The sequence below is a fragment of the Chiroxiphia lanceolata genome, chromosome 22 (assembly GCF_009829145.1).
Source record: "Chiroxiphia lanceolata isolate bChiLan1 chromosome 22, bChiLan1.pri, whole genome shotgun sequence".
NCBI lineage: Eukaryota > Metazoa > Chordata > Aves > Passeriformes > Pipridae > Chiroxiphia > Chiroxiphia lanceolata.
The window spans coordinates 4,947,823-4,970,338 of record NC_045658.1 but is presented as its reverse complement, the minus strand read 5'-3'; the positions used below and the strand labels follow the sequence as shown (position 1 = coordinate 4,970,338).

At 51.7% G+C, this 22,516-nt stretch overlaps 2 protein-coding genes across 15 annotated transcripts in view; one reads left to right on the top strand and one right to left on the bottom strand.

Annotated features, from left to right (window-relative positions):
* NOC2L (NOC2 like nucleolar associated transcriptional repressor) overlaps positions 1-11,948 on the top strand; it is a 42,928-nt gene extending 30,980 nt beyond the window's left edge. Inside the window, exons 17-20 of one of the 2 annotated variants that reach the window (XR_004360641.1) lie at positions 2,308-2,443; positions 6,676-6,816; positions 8,734-8,955; positions 11,843-11,948. Coding sequence is in view for 1 of the 2 variants with exons in the window: in XM_032708866.1 (XP_032564757.1) it covers positions 2,308-2,443; positions 6,676-6,816; positions 8,734-8,879 (423 nt within the window). In the remaining variant the exon portion in view is untranslated. Of the gene's footprint in view, positions 1-2,307; positions 2,444-6,675; positions 6,817-8,733; positions 10,226-11,842 lie in introns of those variants that run through there. The other variant, XM_032708866.1, reaches the window with a different exon arrangement.
* SAMD11 (sterile alpha motif domain containing 11) overlaps positions 10,885-22,516 on the bottom strand; it is a 118,559-nt gene continuing 106,927 nt past the window's right edge. For 9 of the 13 annotated variants that reach the window (XM_032708853.1, XM_032708852.1, XM_032708854.1 and 6 more), the window contains 3 exons: positions 19,388-19,512; positions 14,987-15,097; positions 12,356-12,610 (listed from right to left, as the gene is read on the bottom strand). In XM_032708853.1, coding sequence (XP_032564744.1) covers positions 12,356-12,610; positions 14,987-15,097; positions 19,388-19,512 — 491 coding nt within the window. Of the gene's footprint in view, positions 12,611-14,986; positions 15,098-19,387; positions 19,513-22,516 lie in introns of all 13 variants that reach the window. The other 4 variants (XM_032708857.1, XM_032708865.1, XM_032708864.1 and 1 more) reach the window with 2 other exon arrangements.

Genomic DNA, 22,516 nt, shown 5'->3' with positions numbered 1-22,516 from the left:
TGAACACCATGAGGCCCATTAGGGCTGGGAAAATCCATGTCCCATTAGCAGCCATTGGGGGGAAAAAAATAATAACAGGAAAGAAAAAAAAAAAAAGATCAGGCTGTCTCTCAGCTGCTCTGAGCTGCAGCCCTGCCTTATATAACAACGCTGACCCTGTCTGCCCATTCCATTTGCTTTTCCCAATGGTTTTTAATGGGATGTGGACTAATCGGCTTCGTGAGACTCAGTAGATAGTAACCCTCTAGCTGGGGATTAAAAGACTGGCCCCCAAATTACCTAATTACTGCTTGTGTGTGATGAACACGGCCCGTATCTGTGAGCTGTGGCTCAGTACAAGTCTCATTCCTTTGCTTTGTGATCACTCCATGGCAAGCAGGGGTTTGGGTGCCTTTATTCTGAGGTGCAGTCCTGTGGTGTCTCAAAGTTGGAGGTAGCACAACTCAGCAGGATTCAACACCAGGTCCTTTGTAATATGCTCAGGTTGAGTTCAGCCAGTACTGATGGTCACCCAAAACTGTAGGGTGCCTCTGGAAACGGGGACTTTTCCTAGGCAGTGTGAAAATACAAAGACTAATACAGGACTAACAGCCTCTGCTCCCTGCTGAACACACTGTCAGCACATGAGGCTGTTGTGTCCACCAGAAATAATGGGGTCTATGGAAGATGTTTTCACCCCCCTGCCTCGTGGTGGGGCTTGCTGGGCTTGAGGACTCCCCATCCCTGGAAGTGTTCAAGGCCAGCTTGGAGCAACCTGGGATAGTGGAAGGTGTCCCTGCCCATGGCAGGGTGTGGAATGAGATCTTTTAGGTCTCTTCCAGCCCAGACCATTCTGTGATTCTATAGAGGATGGTGGCAGTCTGTCACTGGGTCAGCTGAGGGCAGCTGGTTGGCAGTGCCTTTGGATCAATGCCCTTGCTGCATTTTGCTTCCCAAGTCTCCTCTCTGGCATGGAATGACTGCAGTTTTGGAAAGCCAGCCCTGTGCTGCTCCCTTCACACACCCTCCCAGCACAGACAGCCCAGCAGGGCCAGTGGGAGCAGAGGCCTCTCACAGTGGGGGGAAAAAAAGAGCAGGTGGGAAGATGATTTAAAATTAGGCCCCTGCAAATGGTGGTCGGTGATTTGTTCCCCTCTCCCCTTCTCTGACCAGCTCCTGACTTTCCATCCCGGTGCTGCAGGTTATTGCTTGTAAGTGCTCAGCTCCCAGGATCAATATTGCCCAGCTGGGGACCATAACCGTGAAACAGGCTGGGAGAAATTGCTGGAATTGGCTGCGGGAGCAAATGCACATCTCCATCTCCCTTGTCTCCCCTCCCCATCCCAGTCCTCCCTCTCTCTCTCTCTCCCTCTCTCTCTCTCTCTGCTGAGAGCTGCCCTTCCACACAGGCTGTGCTTCCCTGCTGTCCCCATCGGGAGAAGCTCTCAGGAGGGCTGAAGTGGTCGAAGAGGAGCGTGTTGAGGGGTGGTCTGAGGGGTTGGGGGTAGGGGGGAGCAAATGAGTTATTACTCGAGGGGTGAATGTTTCCAAGCAAGCTAATGTGTGCTAATGCCTGAGTGCTTCCCAGGGGGTGTGCAGCCAGGCAGGGCAACGGGCAGCTGATGTTCCCAGAGCACTTGGGATTTAATTTGCATTCTGATTATCTTTGCCCTGCTGGCCTGAGCCCTTGCGAGTAAATCCTCCCCCTAATCCCCCTCCGGAGAGGTGTAAAGAGCAGTGAGGTGGTGTCAATGGCAAGTGCTTAATGGCATTGATATTGGCTGGCTGCAGCAGGGGGCTCTTGGCCCATTGATCCTCCACCAGGGCGAGTGATGGGGGTGCAGGCAGACCTTTAACAACATCCCTGCCATCTAACCCTGCTGAAATCTGCCCCCAGAAAGACAGCCTTGGTGTAGCTGTCACAGCTTTTGGTGTTGGTGGAACTCCTGCTGCAGAGAGGACCAGCACAGTCTGTCTTGATTGTGCTGCCTGAGCTTCACTGGGCTTGTGTGGCTTTCAGTCCAGAGATCCTACAGCCAGCTCCTCGTGGATATCTTGCATTTTTATCCCTGCTAAGGTACCAGCAGTAGATGGTCCATTAGCAGAAGTAGTTTATTAGGTAAAGATCAATAGAGCAGCAGTGCTTTGTGTGTATCAGTCACCTTTGTGACCAGCTCACAGATCTGTGGCTCTCCCAGTTGGCAGCAGACAGACCCAGCCGGTCTTGGCAGGCTGGGCAAAGCCAAGTCCTGTGTTTAAACACTGCATTTTATGTTTAAAAGTACAAATTAAGGTTGTTCTTACTGTTGGTTTGGGGTTTTTTTCCAGCTTGAAGACTTGAACTTCCCAGAAATCAAGCGCAAGAAGCACGATGAAAGAAAGGAGGAAGATAAGAAGGAATTCAAGGACCTCTTCGAGATGGACAGTGACTCTGATGAGGAGAAGAGTGGATTCTCTGTAAAAGGTACAGGGCTGGGGCTGGGCTTGCCTTCTCCTTGTCCAGAATTCCATATGATGTGGGTCAGTATGGCCATGGTGGGTTCAAAAGATACACTGGTAGGGAGGGAGAGCACAGGATGATGGTGTTTGAGAGGCTTTTATCTTTCTCTCCTTTGTCAGTCCAGCTCATTTTAAAGCCTTAGTCCTGCATTAGTCCTTTTCTGTGCATGACCTCTCTCATCCCCTTGGCACCTTTCTTTTGTCACACACACTGACCTCAACCTGAGGGCCCAAAAACCAAGAGATGTTTGGCTGGACAGGTTCTGAGCATCGTAGGGGCTGGCTACCAGCAGGAGGATCTTTGATCTTCTCCTTCCATGAACTTCTGATCTGTTTATTTTATGGTGACTGACATTCCAAGTATTCTTGACGAGCCAAGAAAACCTGGAGAACGTGGGTGATGTCTCCCTCTGGCTGTGGCCACGAGAGGGCCACAGTAAATTGTGGAACCTGCCTGAGAAGTTCACCACAGAGTCTGAGGATAAACTTGGATGTTCTTTTTGTCATTTGGAACGTTTGGGATATCCCAGGTTTTCTAAATGCATTGTCATTCATACAACAGGGTGACTTGTGCCCAGGGTAAGGTGTGAGGATAAACCTTGAGACTTGCCACAGAACCAGTGAGCATCCTCTCCCTCACAGGCATCTGTGGCACAGGAGGAAGAACAGGTTGGAAAAGTTTGATGGCTTGAGGCTGAAGTCAGAGGAATTTTTGTAGGTGATCTGGCAAAGAATGGGAGGGGAGCATAAAAGGGGGAAGGGTTTGCAATCCACAAGTTAGGTGTGGCTTTACCCTGGGCCTGTGCTGTGACATCTGTGCACGAGGCTCTGGCAGCTCTGAGGGTCTGCCATCCACTGTGACAGAGTGAGGTCTGAGATCCATGTGATATCCAAGGGCTCTCCCTGCTCTGTTTAGTTCCCACAGCTGTGCTGTGTAGTCTGAGTTTGCACCAACACTGCAGTGCCAGTGATGGGCCTGGCCTTCCAACATTCCTGGGCCAGCCATCTCTCCTTAGCCTTTGTTCTTAGGAGGGTGTTTTCTGGAGGAAGGGAGCAGCCCTGAAGGCATATTCCATCTCAAGGAGCAACTGTGCTCAGCCCCACATGGATCCCCAGGCTCTGGGTGGGGGCAGAGGAGCTGTGGTGGCACAGGGTGAAGTCCCCTCTGGCAGTGGTGTGACTCCACAGTGGGCAGGGAACAGGGAACAGGGAGGGTGGAAAAGCATCTGTGTCTTGGGAGATGCACACAATGAGCTCTTGTTCTTGCTCTGTGTGGGGTGTGAGATGTTCCCAGCTCTGCACTCAGAGAAGCCAGTGCTGCACTTCCCTGTGTTTTGTGGGCATTGTTTTCCTGGGTGGCCAGATTCAAGGGAATTTGGGAGGCCCTGCAGCTGCTGTGGCCTGTGTCTTTGCTTCTTCTTTACCTGTGAGATCGAAGGCATAGCAATCTCCTCTCCTCCAAAGAGTCAAAAGGAGAGTCTGGGGCAACGGTAGGACTTTGGTTCATCTTAAATCAGCCTCAAACTGCTTCCAAGAGAGGCATGTTGAGCAGCTCATGGCAGAAATCTAGGCATGGAGATAAGACTACCCTGGATGGACCTTTTGGGAGAGGGAAAAAGGTTTAACTGGAAAACAAGGAGTGCAGTTGAGAATGTCCAGTGATGCTGACCTTGAAAAGAGACAGAGAGAGACCTGACCCAGGACACACGTTGGTGCTGTGGAAGTAACTGTGGCACTGGTGTGTTGTGGGGATCTTTAAGCCTCTTGCCCACTGGATCAGGATCCACTGTGGTCCTCCTAAGGAGATGATGATGCTGGCTCTTGGCTGTTTCTGGTGGTTCCTTTTTTGGCCTCCACCTGGCTGTGGTGCTGCCACTCCCAGAAGAAATGGCAGCAGTGTATTTGGTGTGTGCAGCAGGGAAAGGGATGAATTTGCAATTGTTTTTTAGTGTTGTAGATCTAGGGGAGGTTCCCCTTACTTTGTGCTGGTGGAGCTGAAAGCTCCCTGCTCATTTCAGCAGGATCACACACCCTTGGCATCCTCCCCAAGGGAGCAGGGAAGGTGGTGGATGCAGACACTTCCATCACATCAGGACGAGCTGCCCTCTGGAATGGGTTTGGCAGGATGGAGAGACTCCCTGGCTGGGGTCTCTGCAAGGGCTGAAGAGGGGAGAGAAACCAGTTTGCACATTTTGGGATCCCCCTGAGCAGGAAAGAACGGGGAGCTGGGGAGGAAAGAGCATGGATTGATCAGTCTGTGTGGGGGTGGGGAGGTACCTGCATTCCTCTCATTTACCAGCTGGATCTCTGGGAGAAGAGGCAAGGCTGGAAATCATTAATGGCTTCTGGAGAGGTGCTGGGCTGCCTCGTCATGAGGCAATTAAAGGCGAGGAGGGAGCGTCTCCCCGGGCCTGGCAGTAATGAGTGATCTGTCCACATTAGGTGTTGCTGAGCCTTAATGAACTTGAACAGGTTTCTTCATTTATCCCTCGCCTAATCATATTACAGCAATTTAATGCCAGACTGGTGGGGGCCAGGGGTGTGGAGGGAGGGGGCAGGCCTTTTCATTTCCTACCAGAGGAATCGTGGCCCTTTCTCAGTGGGAAAATTTCCTGCTGTGGCCTGTTGGCAGCTGAGGAATAGGGGGGCAGAAGTGGTTCCCTACTGTCTTCTGGGGTCTCACTGATGCACTTGTGCCTCAGGAGGTGTGGAATTTGGGACTTGTATGTGAGGGGAGGCAGGGGCTGAGCAGGAGGCTGGGGTAAAATCCTGTGTCACAGCAGGTAGAAATGACCCAATCCCTGCCCACACTTGATTTCCTGCATCCTCTGGGCTGAGCTGGTTGCCAGATCTCTTGGTGCTTTGGCTGGTGTTTGATGGATGAGAGCGTGCCCTGGGTTGTTTGCTGAGCTGCTCAGGTGCCCATCACCGTGATGGGGTGCAGTGGGCAGCACTGCAGTGCATCTCCTGTGGAGCAAGGGTTCGCAGTGCCTGGGAGCTCCAGCCGTGGGATGTGGCTTCCCATCCCTCAGGGGGAACTGTGCTGGCAGAGCTGACAGATGGGTGAGAGCAGAGCAGACAGGGTGGTGACAGGGAGCTGGGAATGCTGGCAGCCAGCTTATTGATGGCTCTGTCTCCAGTTCAGTGAGTTGCATAGGTCAGCTGCTGGGCAGGGAGGGTGGGACAAAAAACAGGCTCCGTGGTGTGGCCCAGGGACCACAGAGTGAGAAGGATGTACAGGCAGCTTCCAGGCAGAGTCTGAATTGTGAATAAATAGCTTCTTGAGCAGTTTGTAAGCTCAGGGCTGGAAGGAGGCAAGAAGCAGCTGGTTCTGCTGCTCCCTCTGTACAGAACTTGTGTTGTCATTTAAAAGCCTGGTGGCATTCAGGGCCCCGAGGAGGGAGAGGGGAGAGGCACTCCCCCACTGCAGCAAACCCAGCATGAGTAGAAATCTGGGTCCAGAGGCTCAGAAGTGGATGGTTTTCCCACAGCTCAAGCACCCAGGGGCTCTTAACCCTTCCTGCCAGGCTCCCTTGGACCTGGCTTGCCATCTGCAGAGGGAATTTTCAACAGCAGTGCCTGTTCCTAGACATTTTTGTTGTGACTAACAGAGGGAACGAAGTTAAGAGAGGTTTACAAGGATGCCCTGAAGCAGAGTCTACCCCTGTGCTCCGTTGCACTAACCATGGAAGGTGGAGGTGGGTGTGACACAGGCACCATCTCTCAGTAGAACCAGCCCTTCTCTGGTCTCAGCTGTGGGATTTATTCCCTCTCCTTTCAGCAGGCTCATTTCTTCTCCCTGTACTCCTCTGTCTGTCCAGGTTTCCTGTCTCTCTGAGCAGGGCAGGCAGATCCAAGATGAACACTTGGCTGCTGTGCCAGTGGTGCTCCATAAGTACCAGGTAGCAGCAAATCCTGGGCTTTAGCAGTAAAACCCTGCTGTGGGTTCTGAGCTGATTTCTTTGACTCTGTCCTGGCCTTTCTGGCCTCTAGCAGGTGCCTCTGAAATTAAATCCATCCTTCTCCAGGCCTCTGGTGCAAGAGAGATGTGGCTTTTGGGGAGACAGGTGTGAGAAATGTGGAGAAACGTTCCCTCTGGTGTGTGTCTGGCACTCCTGAGCTCTTTGCCCTTTCAATGTCCTCCCTGCATGTGTGCTGCTCCTCACTTTTCCATTTACATGGTGAAAATACTTGCAGGTAAAGGCAAAGCCAAGCAGGCATCAGATGACAGCTCAGAAGAGAGCAGCAAGGAGTATGGTGAGGATGATGATGACGAAGAAGGAAGTTATGAAATCGAGGAGGACGAGGAAGAACTGGGAGAGGACAGTGAGTCAGATGGTAAGTGGAGCAGCTGGGCAGAGGGGAAGGGAATTCCTGACAGCACTGGTACCTGAAGGCTCCTTTGCTCTTGTGAGCTGAAAGTGCCAGGAGGGACTTCACACACAGACACACACCCTGGGCAGGGAGACCTGGCAGTTCTGAGTTACACCAGGGAGAGGAGGGGTTAAGATCTTTTCAGGCCTCGCTCTAACAAGCCCCCAGTCCCTTTCATCTCTTTTCAGGAGCCTCCTGCAGCGAGGCTCAAACAGACTCCAAGTACAGCCCAGCCCAACAGGGGTACAGAAGCCTTGCTTGGAGATCACAGACCTTGCTTGGAGGCTCCCTGCAGGTCACACACACGTGGGGTGTGCAGGGTGCACGTCCCCTTTCATCTGAGCTGTGCCTGAGGCATGGGGTGCTGCACAGGGCAGGACTGACAGCAGACCATGTCCAAGGCCCTGCATCCATGGGGGTTTCTGCACTGGACAGTGTGTGGGCACAGAACCACTGACCAGCCTGTGGGCTCAGTCCTGGTCACTGCTGCCCAGCTGGAACTGGTGAGTGGTGGGTGTTTGAGTAAGAGGCTGCTGGGGTCAGTGTGCTCTGAGAAGGCAGAAAGCAGCTCTAAATGGCTTTCTTTAAATGAGAAAGCTGCCAGCTCTGTCACCAGGGCTGTGCTGGACACCAAGCCAGGCTTTGTGCAGCTGAGGAGGACGTATCTTCCCCTTCCATCCCCTGCTCAGCCCCAACCACGACCATCACAGCCCTGCCTGTGCCTGCCAAGCCCCTCAGCTGACGGAGCAGGGGGAAGCTGGCCCTGCCAGGGGCTGCTGTGGGGCTCCTCTGCTGGGTTTTGTGCCACTGCTGAGGCCTCTGTGTCAGAGTGCCAAGGCTCTGCTCCTTGCTGTGCCTCTGAGTGTGATGTGTGGTTGTGGGGAGCAGCCTCAGAAATGCCTGTGTGTGGCTTCTCTGCTGGTTTGGGGAGGGGAAAAGAGTCCAAGAGAGAGGAAAATCTGATGGATTTAGTGTGGCAGATGGCTGTGGCTTGGCAAGCACACCCAAACCCCAGCACCAGGAATAGATGGGTATTTGGTGTGTGTTTTGACAATGCTGTAAAGGAGAAGGAAGGAGAGTTTTCCCTCTTTGCCTTCTGGGGAACTCAGACAAGCTGGAGGAGCAGCCTGGAAAAGGGAAGGCTCTGGGGTGACCTAATTGTGGCCTTCCAGTACCTGAAGGGAGCCTACAGGAAAGATGGACAGAGACTATTTACAGGGGTCTGGAGTGACAGGACAAGGGGGAATGGCTTCACACTGACTCTAGGGCAGGCTTGGATTAGATATTAGGAAAAACTTCTTTACAATGAAGGTGGTGAGGCCCTGACACAGGTTTCCCAGGGAAGCTGTGTCCACCTCATCCCTGGAAGTGTCCAAGGCCAGTTTGGATCAGCCTGGTCTAGTAGAAGATGTCCCTGCCCATGGCAGGAATGGGCTGAGCTTTAAGGTCCCTTCCAACCCACGAACAGGTCCTAGAAACCATTTCTCACCTGTGCCCCCCCACTCTTTGGGGAATACTTTTGCATTTGGAAGGTTTTGCTGGTACCTGTGACAGCTCCTTCCTGCCCAGCTCTCAAAGCCCAGGCCAACATCTCCAGTGAGGAAGACTGAGCTGAGCCCAGAGGGATGAAGGTTTGGAGGCTCTGCCTGTCTTGTGCCCCCCAGTTCTTCCTGTATGTTTTTGCCTCAGGTGAACCAGTTTGGGCTGAGATACCTCAGAGCCAGTGCTGTACCTGCACCCTGCAGGGCTCTCCTGCCGCGCTCCGGGCGCCAATAAATTAATGAGTGTCTGGGATTAATTAGTCATGAGTTGCCTTGACTCGCCTCATGCTGGCTCCCAGTAAGGCAGGATTTACACCTCTCTGTCTCTCTCTCCCCACAGAGGAAGGCAGGGAAGGTGCTCAGGATTCCCAAGGGCCACGGAAGCAGAGGAGCTGCCCCCGAGGGATGTCACGCTCCGACCTGGAACAGCTCGCCCAGGGCGGGGAGGACATCGTGGAGGACCTGGCCTTCTCAGATGATGACTGAGCTCCCTCACAGCCTCCCCTCCACGCTGATCCCTTACAGACTGGATTCCCTGAGCCTCCAGCACCCAGAGCAGGGGGTAAGAGCCAGGAACACGGCGGGTGGGAGCCCCAAGTGCCACCGAGGACTCGCTCAGTGACGCGGCGGAGACACAACTTGGGACTCTCGAGCTTTTTCTACCAGTTATGTTTTTGGTAACAATAAAACTGTGGTCACGTCAAGGCCAGTGAAACTGCTCAGCAGAGATAATAAAAAGCCCTCATTAAAAATCTGCTGCTTTAAATAGCACAGGGTTCAGTTTGAGCCCCTGCTAAGCGAGCTGAGCAAGGGAAGTACAAGTTTTTTTGGCTAAGGTTCCTCCTCTCTGCTCCACCACCCACCCCTGTCACCCCTTATCTTGCTCTGGGGCACTCACCAAAACCAACCCTGTTGCCAAGAAGGTCTTAAGGATGGCACAGTGTGTTTCAGAGCTTTGTAGCTTCAATGGAAGCCTTTTATCAGCTCAGTCAAGCTGGCTGTAAGTGTGCTACAGAAGGTAACTTCACATTAAAGTTCCTTGGGTTGGGGAGGCTGTGCAGGCAGGAAGGAATAAGGCACAACTAATAATGCAGGAAACACTTCCATTTTTGTTAGCTGTTGGATTTGTGTGGGATACATTTGCTTATCAAAAACAAGGGACGAGTCTGAGCCTGGCAGTACCTGTCACCCACAGGGACATAAAATCAGCCTTTTCTAGGGCCAGTCCCAGCTGCTGTGAACACCCTTTTGTTCTGGGAGACCCCAAAACAGTGACTTTGGCTTTTACTGCCTCAAAGCCAAGCCCTGCATCACCTGGGCATCTTCCAGATGCAGCTCATTATGTCTCTGCCCCTGGGAGTGCTGCCAGTGGGGGGACAGTTTAGCTCGAGGTGGGCACTGGGCAATTTGTGATCTGCTGGGGAAAAAAAAAAAACAGCTTCTGTCTTGAGACCACGGGTAGTTTGCAAGGCTGGCAGCTAGGAAACATATTTCTTTGGAAAATAAACTGGAAATAGAGGGCATTTGCTGTTCAGTATCCTTAGGGCACAGCTGACAGAGTCACTCCTAAAAATTAACTGTGCCTTTTGAGAACGTTATTATTTGTTAATGCAGATTTTTTTTTTTTGAAAAGAAGATAGAAGGCCAGGAGTAAATACATGATATTTATTCTTCTCTGCCACCATTCAGTGAGGTCAGTAGGTGTCTGTCAGTGCTTAGGGTGGCCAAGTGACTTGCACAGAGAGGGGCAGCTCTGCCTTCATGGCACTGCCTCCCCGTGCCCTTCCAGGCATCCTTACACCTGCACACCACAAGAGGACAAGATGGTTTTTTTTAAAAAAAGAACATTTAAATATAAAATATACTTTTATTTTTTTGTGGCTTGTTGGAGCTTAGCAGCAGGAATAGGGGCAGGGAAGGCTGCTTCTTCTTCAGTTACAGGAATTACCAGATACTTCCTCCCATAGGGAGGATAACCTCAGAAATTAATAATTTGGGGTTTATTGTTAACATAATCATTATTGTCATTATTTAAAGCCTGCTCTGAGGGGGCCAAAGTACCTGCTGGTTCATTAGGGGCTAAGGAGCCCTCAAGACTGAGGCTGAGTCCTCAGGCAAGTCCATATGGGAGTTCAGGATGTAACTCCACAGGTGAGAATTGTGAGGTCCTAACTGTAAATAAAAGGTTTTTTTGACTTACCTGTTCTTCCAAAAGAGAAAGGAGTTGCTTTTTCTCCTTCCTCTAACTTAGCTGGGCAAAGTGCTGGCTGCCTTCTGGCAGCTATGAACCAACCCCTGGATTGGTTTTCAGGCCAGAAATGTGGCAGCTCTGAAGCACCAACACCCACGTGGCCCCAGTGGAAAAAAAAAAAGGAGAGAGAGACTTCTTGGTTAAAGCCAGGTACCATTTGTAAATTAAGTGTTTTCCTTTTTTTATTTAAACTGATTGCTGGAAAGCATTTTTTTTTATCGTGATGTGATGGATAATGACTTTTTTTTAAACTTTTTTTTTTTTTACAATATAAAGAAGCTAATGTACCACCAAGCTATTTTGTAAGAAAAAAAAACGGTAGCACGTGCAACGTTTAACCAAAAAACAAAAACAAACAAACAAAAAAAAAGGGGGCAGGGGAGAGAGAGAGAGAGAGAGAGAGAAAAGTACCACATGTGATTGTTGTTCACAACTGTACAAGTCACAGGAGGTCACCCCCAGGAGTTCCCAGCTCATTCACAGTAGTAAAAAACTCTGCCCATTGTTTTTTAGCCCCCAGCATCCCTCCCCCTCCCAGGGATCTGTCTCATGGTCCACAGCAGGCCAGAATGTGCAACTACATCCACCTCTGTAACAAGGCTTTAAAGAACAAAAAAAACCAACCCTGGGAACAAGGGGAAAAAAAAAAAAAAAAACCAAAAAGAAAATCGACCCCACCCCAGATGTAGAAATGAGTCTGTTGGACGCGTGAGGAGGGAGGCTGTGAGCCTTCATCCCACCCAAGCACACGCTTCCTCCTCCTTCTTCTCTTCGAAACAAAACACCTAATGGGGAAAAAAAAAAAAAAAGAACACCTCTGTAGGGCTGGAGCACAGGCAGAGTCCATTCTCCTGTGTGCTGACAGGGCCCCGTGCCAGGGAAGGGGCCAGCACGGAGCCGGTGCCGTACCATCCGCACCGAAGTAAACATGGACGGGAACTTGCCTTTTTTTTTTTTTTTTTGCCGTTTTGTTTTTTTTTTTTTATTGCGGTTTTTTTTTTTGTTTTTTTTTTTATTTTTTCCTTTTTTTGTCTGTCTTTGGTATTGTTTTCAAAGTCGCTAGAGATGCATAGACACCTGAATGAGGAACTGAGCACAGTTTCCAGGGAGGAGGAGAGATCTGGGAAGGTGGTTGGTGTGATGATATTTTTTTTTTTGATGGGTTTTTTGTTTTGTTTTTTTTTTCTTTGCTCTCAGGGGGTGCTGAGTACCACTGGGAGGAGCGGAGCCCCTTCCCCTTCCCTGCTTGGAGTCACACCCAGGAGTTCCTGACAGCCAGGATTCTTTGAAGGCAAAGAGCAGCGTTCATTCCCTGTCCAGGGCTCTCCATCTCTGGGCGAGAAAGGGGACAGGAATGCTGCAGCCATCCTCCAGAATCCTTCTCTTCACTCGCGTTGTCTCAGGACATCTTTGGATCGTTTTCTTTCCTTCCCTTTTTTTTTTTTTTTCCTTTTTTTCTTTAAATCTTCTGCGCGTTTTTTTTAATTATTATTATTTTCCCAAACCAAAAAAAAAAAAAAAAAAAAGCAAATTCGTCCCAAAAATAATAATAAAAAAAAAAAAAAAACAAACCAAATTAAACCCTCCCTTTTCCTCCCTCACTCCTGCGTCTCGCGCTGCGGGCGGGGCGGGGGGAGGCTCCGGCGTTATCCTTCGGCTCTGTCCCGCTGGATCCCCAAAGTCCCAGAAGCATTTGGAGGGCATCCCGCAGTTAGGACGGAGGTTTCGTGGTGTCGTTGAGCCCGGGGAGGAGGGAAGGATTCCCGTTTTCCTGCTTTGGGGAGCCCCGGCTGGCAGAGGAAGGGACCCCCCCGCTGCCGAAGGGAGAGGCCACGCTGCCCGTGGACGCCGGTCGGAGCTCGGCCGCCGGCACGTCCCGCTCCGGGGGCCTCAGCCCGGGGGGCTGCAGGGGGAAAGCCATGGGGAAGCCTGCCATGTACAGCACTCTGCCCACTCGCTTGGCCACCTGTTAGTAAAGGAAATGGGAAAAAAAGGGAATGTGGGATAAATGCAGGAGGGCGAAAACGCGCACGAACGGTCTGGAGAATCCCGCAGAGTTTCATGCATAAGGTCAGGTTTTGTATCCAAACTGCAAATAAAGAGGTGGGCTGCCCAGAGAAGCTGTGGATGCTCCATCATCATCCCTGGATGTGTTCCAGGCTCCGAGCAACCTGGTCTAGTGGAAGGTGTCCCTGCCTGTGGAATCAGATGAGCTTTAAGGTTCCTTCCCACCCAAACCGTTCAGTGATTCTGTGGTTGCATCACTGGAATGAAGCACCACCATTCCCAGTCCACCTGGAAGACAAACCAGGGGTTTCCTCCTCTATTCCTGCAGGGCTCTGTCCTGTGCTCTCCAGCTCTGTTTTACTGGGCACTGTGGTGTGTGGCACCAGGTACTGCTGGAGCCACAGGGTCTGCCCTGAGTCCACATTTTCCAGGCTAAAGGTGTGCTGGGACCCCCCCAGGACAGAAGGGCTGACTGATTCCAACCTCTTCAGTCCTTGCATTAACAGGGTGGACAGTTTGATAGGACAGTGGCACAGCACACCACGTCCAGTTTAGAAGAGCGGGAGTTGCTCCTAAAAGGGGGAGCTGGGACCAACACAGGGAGAGGCAGAACAAAAATCCTGCTGGGGGGAGGCTGCTGTTCCTTGCCCAGGCAGCTCTCAGCCTGCACCTCTCCCTCCTGCAGCCCCAGCCAGCTCTCCTGCAGCAGTTCTTGCCTCCCAGCAAGGGCCAAAGGCCCCACAGCCTCCCAGCACCTCCACAGCTGGTTCACATTTGAGCTTAAACAAAAACACAGGCTGCTGTTCCACCCAGACAACTGCCACATTATTCAGGGAGCAGCATCAGTGCTCCCCACTTACCTCCCCCCAGCCGTGCCTTATTATAGACCCTTAAACACTATTGATTAAATTGAAGCTGGTTTTTCTGCTTCCAGCCCATATCTCATATTCCCCCCACCCCAAGCCCCATCTCGGAATTTCTGTGAGCTATTTCATGTCCCCTTGTTTTTTAAGGAGCAGAAAGAGTTTTATTTCCTCCTGAATCGACCCACGGGGAACAATTGCCCACAGAACCTTTTTATTAGCCCCCTCATAAACAGGGAGGGCTGGAGGGAAAGTAGTAAAGTTGCTCTTATTGTTTTAACATAATATAACCAGTGTACAGCCCTGTGGGTTTGGGGACCTGTGCCAGAGCTGTGAGTGTCCATGTACACATGACAGTCACTTCCATGACACAATTCCCTAGGGAATACACAGCACAGCCCCTGCTTTACATGTGTCACAAGTGATTTTTTTTTTTCCCCTGAACATTAGATGGAAAAAAAAGAAAAATGAAGCCAGTGGAGATGTTCTCCAAGGTTTGAGTCCCACTGAGGGGGAAGTGGAGGCAACTGGAATGGAATCCCCATGGCTGGCTGTGAGGGAGGCAGGAGAAGAGCAAAGTCATTTTAGGACAGCAAAGCTCTACAGGCAGGACTTGGGAAGTAAATCACAGGGGGAAAAAAAGGTATTTTGAGAAGAGACACGGCTAAAAGGGCACAACAGCAAACCAGTCTGTGCTGGGGAGGAAATACAGTCCCCTAAAAGAGAACTGGACTAATGCAACCAATATAATTTCCACTTCCAGTGCAGCCAAATCAGCAGGACCAGTAAGTTATGACTGGCAAGAGATAAAAATGTTAGAGAGGGCTGTTCCTGGCACAGCAGAGAAGGGCAAGAGCTGGGTCATTATTCACTGGGGAGGGAAAGGCACAACAGCTGAGACACATTAAATGTGCTTCAGGCCTCACTCAAAAGGAGAACTGCCAGGATCCACCCAGGTACAGGGAAAAGGAGCAGCAAAAGGACCTAATCCAGCCTAGGAAAAGACAACTGATTCCTGAGATGGCTTTACATCCCTCTTTAGGTACTTTGGGGATCACTATTTTCAGGTTCAGCCAATGTGAAACCACCTCCCTTCCCTCACCTGTTCACAGCTGTTCTTCCTTCCTGGCTGGTATTTATGGGAACCACCTGATGTGTTTTTTTCCAGCAGGAACCACTCCATTTCAGGAGTTTCCTGCTGCATCCCTGTTATTTCCTCCTGAACTATTTGCCTCTGCCCCTGGGTGCTGAACTCTGCCCGTGGTTTCTCCCTTGAAACAGCTGTGACTGGATTTGGGTGAGGATATGGAATGTTTTGGAAGGACAAGACTGAGCTTTCTTGAGACAGAATCACAGAATAAATTACTGCTTAATAAATGACATTCAATAAACCACATCTCTTGACAGCCCCATTCTGGTGAGGGGACAATTTCAGAGCATGCCACGTGCTGCCACAGAGGAGATTTTCCTACCTGTGACCTTATCTTCAGGGCAGGTCCGAGTTTCAGCCCCATGTTGTTCAGTAAGTGCTCTTCTGTCAGGAGGGGCAGGGTCTCTCCATCAATGGCCTGCTCTCGGAATACCTGCAGGGAAAGCACAGCACAGGCTCAGAAATGCCACTGACACACCCAGTGCCCTTGTCCTACCCTTGCACAGAAGGGCAGGGTGGGAAAGGTGAACTCCAAGAGTGAGGTCAGTCCATATTTATACACCAGAGGTGTTCACAGTCCTGCACCCACAGCCAGGAGCCAGAGAGCAAAAGGAGACACACGTGGGAATGGGAATTAGGGCTGGTTGGGCCAATTTATATAAAACAATAATTTATTTTTTTTCCCTATTTTTTTCCCTTTTTTTTTACTTAATGTCAGAACGGGGTGTAAAGTTTTTCATCCCAAACCAGCTGCCCCAAGTGCAACTCTGTCAGTGTTTGACAGCAGATTTGAGAAGAGTGACATGCCCAGGGGTCCCAACTCCAAAAAAGGCAGAAAACAGGGGGGGGAAAAATTAAATTTTGGCAAATCCTCACTCACACTTTGTGTGGATATTGGGGAAAAGTTGACCCAGTAGACTCCAAAAATATTTGCAGTCCTCACTGAGGCAAATGCCATGGAAAAGGAGGGATGGATTGCTCATGCATTTCCTTCTCAAAGCTGCTAATTCCCAAACAGACTCCAGGCAAAATACATAAACAGATCTGTGGAGCACATGCTGCAGGTCAGATGGATTCACGTGCAACACTTCTGTACTTTTTTTTCCTGCCTCCTCCTTTGCCTCTCAGGTATTCCCACCATCCCTACAACACTCGAGCAGCCTGGAGAGTGCAGCCCATCCTGCTCCCAGAACACCCACCGGGATCAGGGAGGATGATCCCTCCTCACTGGTCTGTTTTAACATTCAGCCCTTGCTTTTTTTCCCCCCAATACTAAGAAATCTTGCAATATTTATTAGTATAAATACTAATAAACAGTATTGATGCTGATAAATATTTCAGTGCCATGGTGCTGATGGAGCATGGCAGGATCCTACAGGGTGACCTGGCCTTCAGACACTGCCATTAACCATCTCAGGGCTCTTCCCCCTCTCCCCATTAGCTGAGGGAAGCAGGACCTGGTGATGTGCACACACAAATGGCAACGGGGCTGGTACAGTCCCAGAAAACAGCAGTTTCCCATCAACACATTAATACCTCCAGCCATGCACAACTGCACCATTTTAACACGTTATTAAAGAAAAAAAAAAACCACAACAACCTTCATTTTGCCTCCATCTATCCCAAATGACAGGGTCATGCAAGAGTTTCCCACCTAATATGTGCTGTGTTAGCAAGGTTAAGGTCTGGCTGTGTGCTCTTATTGCTCCATCCTTCACACACGGTGCAGGGGATGCTCCCACCAACCTCCTCGGGGTGTTTATTTGCACCAACAGGCTCCATTTCAAGAGTAAATTTGGTAATTCAGCCACCAGCTCCCCTTGCCTCTCTGGGAGGTGTCACTCAGCTCCCTGTTTTCCTTGCTACCCCACCTGCCTTTCTTCCCTGCCTCAACACCTCCTCGGTGTTTTTGCCACACCTCAGCTCACATTTGGGGCTGATCCTCCCCTCTCCTCCTGCAGTGGCTCACACACAGTGTTTCTATTACTAATCACTGTGGCAGAGGGGGTAAAATTTACCCCAATGTCTTCTTCTCCAGCAGCAGAACCACAGCCCGGAGCCATCCCTTTGGAGACTGGCAGTGGCTGCTGGAGCCAAGTGGGTTTTTATTGCTGGACTGCTCCAGCAAAGCTGCTCAGGGCTGGGGCTGCAGCACACACTGCTGCTTTTTGACCCAGCAAAACTTACTACACCAGTTTCTTTTCCCTTCCCCTGCAGCCAGTGTGGCCAGGAGCCAAAACCCTCCCTTCGCTCGGCACTAAAACACTCCACAAAAAGCCTTAACTCGGGAAAAGCATCCCCTTGGGTGTCCCCCAGATCCACTGCAGAGACAAAGCTGAACACCAGCCAGGCCGTGGCGACTTTTTATTTTTTTTTTTTTTGCTGAAGTTTTTTCCTTGTTTTGCCTGAAACATGTTTCTAAATGCACAGCATTCCACCCGAACCTTGCAGGGTTTTGCTGGCGGGAGCAGCCTGCGGAGCGGTGCCAGACCTCCCCGGCAGCTGTGGGTTTGGAGAAGGGGAACACAAGGCAGCTCTGCAGCTCAGAGTCACCCCTGAGCACGGGCATTTTCACACAGTAAAAAAAAAAAAAATAAATGTTAAACACACAACCATGGCGTGAAAAACATCATCTCTTAAAGCCTCCAACTCCCGCTCGAAGCAACGGCGTGGCCGGGGGGTGTTTGCAGCAGCTCCCATCTCCATAAAACATTTTATTTGGAATGCACTGAACCTCAGCTCTTGATTCCCCCCCCCTCTGGTGCACCAGGATGGCGTGGAAGGTGTAAAGGATGATCCTGCTGCAAGGGGGGGGGGGTGTTGGAGATTTCTGCACATTTCCTACTGGCCTGGTTCAGAAGCATCCAGGCAACTCCGACTGTCCTTCCCCAGCACAGGAATGCAGATAAACCACACCACCACCAGTGGAAGGGCACCCCAGAGGGGTGGGGGGTAACAGGGAGTGCAAAGGGCTGTGTATTTTGGTTTTAGAGCCTTTTGTTGGAGCTCTCAGCAACACACTCTGCAGCCCACACATGCACACTTGTGAACCCACCCTCGTCCTCGCTAAACCCAGCTCCTGAACTCCCCTCTGCACATACAGATGCTCCCATAAACATCCATCATCCATCCACTGTCTCTCTTTTTATCCAGAGTTCTTTCCCTCCCTCTTGCCACAACCAGAACCTGACCCTTCTCTCTCCCATGCACCCACTCACCCTGATCCACTCCCGAGCACAACCCAAATCCCTGTCACTCCACTTGGGGACGGTTACATGTCTCCCATCTCCAAAACAAACATTCCCTTCCCTTCCTCTCCCTCCCAGTACAGCTGTTTGCTCCAAAGCAGCACTGGTTTCCAGGTGTTGTGATGGGATTAACATCATGGTTTGGGGGCAGGGAAGGACAGACTTTAGACTGAAACCCATTATCCATCACCTGTGCAAGGAGAGAGAGGTGAGGGGCAGTTCCTGGGTTCTGCTTCCCCTCTGGGGATGCAGCTTTCCCCATGGCACTAAATCAGCATAATCTACAGGGAATCATCTCCCTGCAGGCAGATACACACACTACTCCCCTGTCAGAGGTCCCAGCGGGCACAGAGGTGCCCAGTTTCACCTTTCCCAAAATAAATGCCTGGGGACGGGCTCAGCTCCAGGACACTGGACCAGTGCAGCACAGAGGGACAGACAGCACAGGCCAAAGGAGGGGCAGCAGACTTTTAGAAACCCCATTTCAGCCAGCCTGGATGTCACAGCACAGCCCTGCACCCCTCAGCTGTCAGCCAGGGCAGCTCCTCTGCTGAAGAGGCACATCCAGAAAGCTCAGCTCCTGCTCTCCATCCTCCCTTTCCAGACCTGTTCTCAGCCCCTGCTGAAAGGCTGGATTGTCCTGAACTCTGGCCCTTTGCCTCTCTATCTCTGCCGCTTCCAGTCCCTCCCTTAGCACACTACATCCTTTTCCAAGCTGCCCAGGAATCCCTGCCCTTGGAGCATCCCTCAATGGCACACTGATCATGGCCTAGGGCAGATGCAGAGGCAAAAAAACACAGAGGCTTGGGTTTTATATTGCACCTCACAATCCCACACTGAGCAGGCTTTATGGACACCCCACTGCTGATGGATGTTTCAACTCTGCTGTATATGAGCTTAAAAATCACCACTGAGGTTACTTTGATGCCTGTGCAGGCACAGGGTCCCTCCCAACCCCACTGTGACTCCACAGTGTGCTGGCTGCAGCAAGAGAGTAGAACACAGCACCTTCTGCCAGGCTGGATGGCACCACGGGCTGCCCACCCCAATTTGGGGACCCCCTGGTACCCACTGCTGTGTCCAGCTCCACCACGGAGCATCAGCAGCTCCTAAAAGCATGAGATGGGGGTGAGAGATCAGTGACACAAAGCCACTAACCACGATCCACCTGAGCTCAGGTGTTCACTCCTAACCTTGCCCCTAATCCCATCCTCTTCCACCGAACTCCCCCCTTGTTTCTGTCCATCTACAAGACTCATCACACACCTTCTTCAGGCTCTTCACCAGCAGCAAGTTTAGCAATCCCCTCAGAAAAAACAAACCCACACAGCTTCCAAGCCCTGTAGGGCTCTGAGATGAACCTCCTGGGAGGGACAGTGCAAGTACAACAGGCACAAACAGGGAGGGAGAGAAGGGGGGGCTCACAGGGAGGATGTTCCCCCTCCAGGGACGTTCTGGAGCCCGCTCAGATTTACCTGAGTGTACTCGGTGCAGCCAGACAAGTTGGACACGAAGCTGCAAACATCCTCCACCGTCCATTTGCTGATGTCTTCCAGCGCAGGGCTCTCCTCACCATCCAGAAACAGACCTCCCATGGTGCCTGGATTGTTTGGAGTCGAGGAGGATGGGGAGAGGGGGGAGTAGGAAGGAGGGGAGGAGAAAGAAACATAAATCATTAAAATCCCACACGGACAACAACTAGCCTGCAATCTGAATATTTTTCTCTAGCCACACATTCATCTTTAATGACCTGTCAATTAAAGCACTGGGCAGGGTCAATTCATAGGCCTCTTCCTCCTGGAGGTCCCTGGCTGAGGGAGGGGGGCAGGGGGGGAAGGAAAAATCCGAGCTAATGCATTTCATGTGTTTAATGTTCTTCAGCTGCAGGGGGAGAAAAACAGGGGGGAGGGGAGGGAAGAGAATAAAAAAAAAAACCCAAAACCCTGAAGGAGAGTTTCTCCACAGGCACCACAAAGCGGAAAACTCTGCCTTGCCCTGTGGGTTCCTCTCCCCCAGCCCTTCTCTCCTGCCGACGTGCTCCGAATGACAACAGGCCCCCGGTGCAGTGGGAATCACTGGGCAACTCGTGCTCCTTCCAAGTGTTCCTTTCCAACCCAGCCCAGCCTGAAATATCCAAGGGGTGGCTCTGCCCCGGCCTCGGGATCTGCTGGGCATCCATCTCTCCTGGCCAGGCGTGTGACGGGTGACAGGGCACAGACAGCAGGGCTCGGGCTGAGCCGAGGTGTCAACGCTCCGAAACGCAACAGCAGTTCAGGTCCCAGCCCTGTCAGCACCGAGGAAGGTGACGGGCTCCAAAAGGGTGGAGGAGCAACCCCCCCCAACCCCCCTGCATCACCAGTGCCTGACAGCACGGGATGTGTGTGCAGGGAGGAATCCAAACGGCACTCGGAGAGGAGCTGGAGAGGCACAGGGAATGAAAATGGGGAGAGAAACACCAGCCAGGTAACTCAGATCTGCACGGGATGTGTGTGCAGGGAGGAATCCAAATGGGACTCAGAGAGGAGCTGGAGAAGCACAGGGAATGAAAATGGGGAGAGAAACACCAGCCAGGTAACTCATACCTGCACGGGATGTGTGTGCAGGGAGGAATTCAAATGGGACTCAGAGAGGAGCTGGACAGGCACGGGGAATAAAAATGGGGAGAGGATTATCCAGGATTACCAGGTAGAGAGTTTATGAGGGGTATGAACTGTTCTGCTTCAGGGCACGAAGAAGGACACTACCAGAAAAAAATATTTCTCCCAGGGGCCTGTCATGAGTTACCAGCCAGGTAACTCATATCTGCACGGGATGTGTGTGCAGGGAGGAACCCAAACGGGGCTCAGAGAGGAGCTGGAGAGGCACAGGGAATGAAAGTGGGGAGAGAAACACCAGCCAGGTAACTCATATCTGCTCTGGGTGTAAAGGGGAAAGCATGGGGATGGGTAATGAAGAAATTGAACTACAGAAAACACCATTTTGGGGTGTGATGAAGGAGGGAAAGCCATTATTAATCTGTGGAACTCACTGCTGTGTGATATTCGGACCAGGAGACAACAAGGACATTTACAGGGATGTGAACACCCAGGATTATCAGGTAGAGTTTATGAGGGTATGAACTGTTCTGCTTCAGGGCTCAAAGAAGGACACTACCAGAAAAAAAATATTTCTCCCAGGGGTCTGTCATGACAAAATTATCTGTCCTGTGGGCTTAAGGATTTGAACAGGGCTGTGGCTGTAACCCCCTGCAGCAACTCCCTCATCCCTGCCCACAGCAGGCAGGACAGTCCTTCCCCAGGGAATGGCAAGGTAAAGCAGGGTCCAATAAAGTCATGGTGGGGAGCACAGGCCCAGAGGACCAGGAGTGTCCAATTCCCTGGGGAATACACCAGGTCAGAGGGAACAGGCACAGACAGAGGTGCAGAAGGAGCAGAGCCACACACCACGGCTCCAGGCACTCGCTGGCAAAGCCCTCAAAGCACATCCAAGAGAACAGGAAAAGCATGGGATCTCCACAGGAAGTTATCATGCCAATAAGATGCTTTTAAAACAACAGCAGCCTGCCCAAGGAGCAGGCAGACACTATGTAATCATTTCCACTCCGTTTCCGCTCCCAGCTTCCTGCTTCCCTTCCTAGCCTCATCCTCCGCGCCGTTCCCGGAGCTGCACCACCACCACCACCACCTCTTGGGAAGGGGACAGCACTGTCTACTTCACCCAAAAACACTGCCCCCCGTGCCCCTGCACACCTCTGGGCAGTCCATGTGCATCCCCCAGGGCACTGACTGCTCCAGGACCAGCAGCCTCACAGAGAGGGGCCACCGGGACCAGCCATGGCTCCCAAACCTTGGGGTGAGTCCATGTCTCTTGGGGTGAGTCCGTGTCTCCTCCTGCACACACAGCCAGTGCAGACAGAGGATTGCCTGCTCCAGTGCCAGAATGTCTTGGCTGGAGCCACAGGGAGAAGGGGGAGCTCCCCAGGAGTCTCAACACAATCCACAGGAACATGCTGTTAGGAGATCCTGCTTGGGCAGGGAGGTTGGACCAATGGAGCTCCAGTGGTCCCTCCAACTTCACCCCAGCCTGGATCCTGTGACAGCTCTGCCAGCTCTGCCCATCCCTCTCTCCCCCCCTGCCTCAGGGACTCGGTCACATCTCTGCAGCCCTCCTTGCCAGCACTTTCCACCAGCCCAGGACTCTCAGGGCGCTCACTGTGGGCAACCACCAGACCTTTCACCCCTCCTTCCCATCCTTTCCTTCCCACGGGCACAGGTTCCCTCCTCTCCAGCCTCAGCTCAGGCTCACAAGACACCCTTTGCTGCTCCTGGGATGGCTCTGCCCAGCAGGGAGAGCCCACTGCTCCCTCCTCACCACCCTGTGCCCTGCCAGAGCCCGGGGAAGCTCCTCACTTTCTTCACACCTTCTTTTTCCAGCCGGAAAAAGCTTCAAATGCTTTTGTGTGCCCGATAACAGAAAACCACCAGCTTTCCTGGGAGCAGGCGACCATCAGCACAGGAGGTGAAGGAAGAAGCCACTGCCAAAGGGCCAGCAGCACTGCCCTTCCCCTTATCACCCCCAGCTACCAGACAGACAGATGGACACGA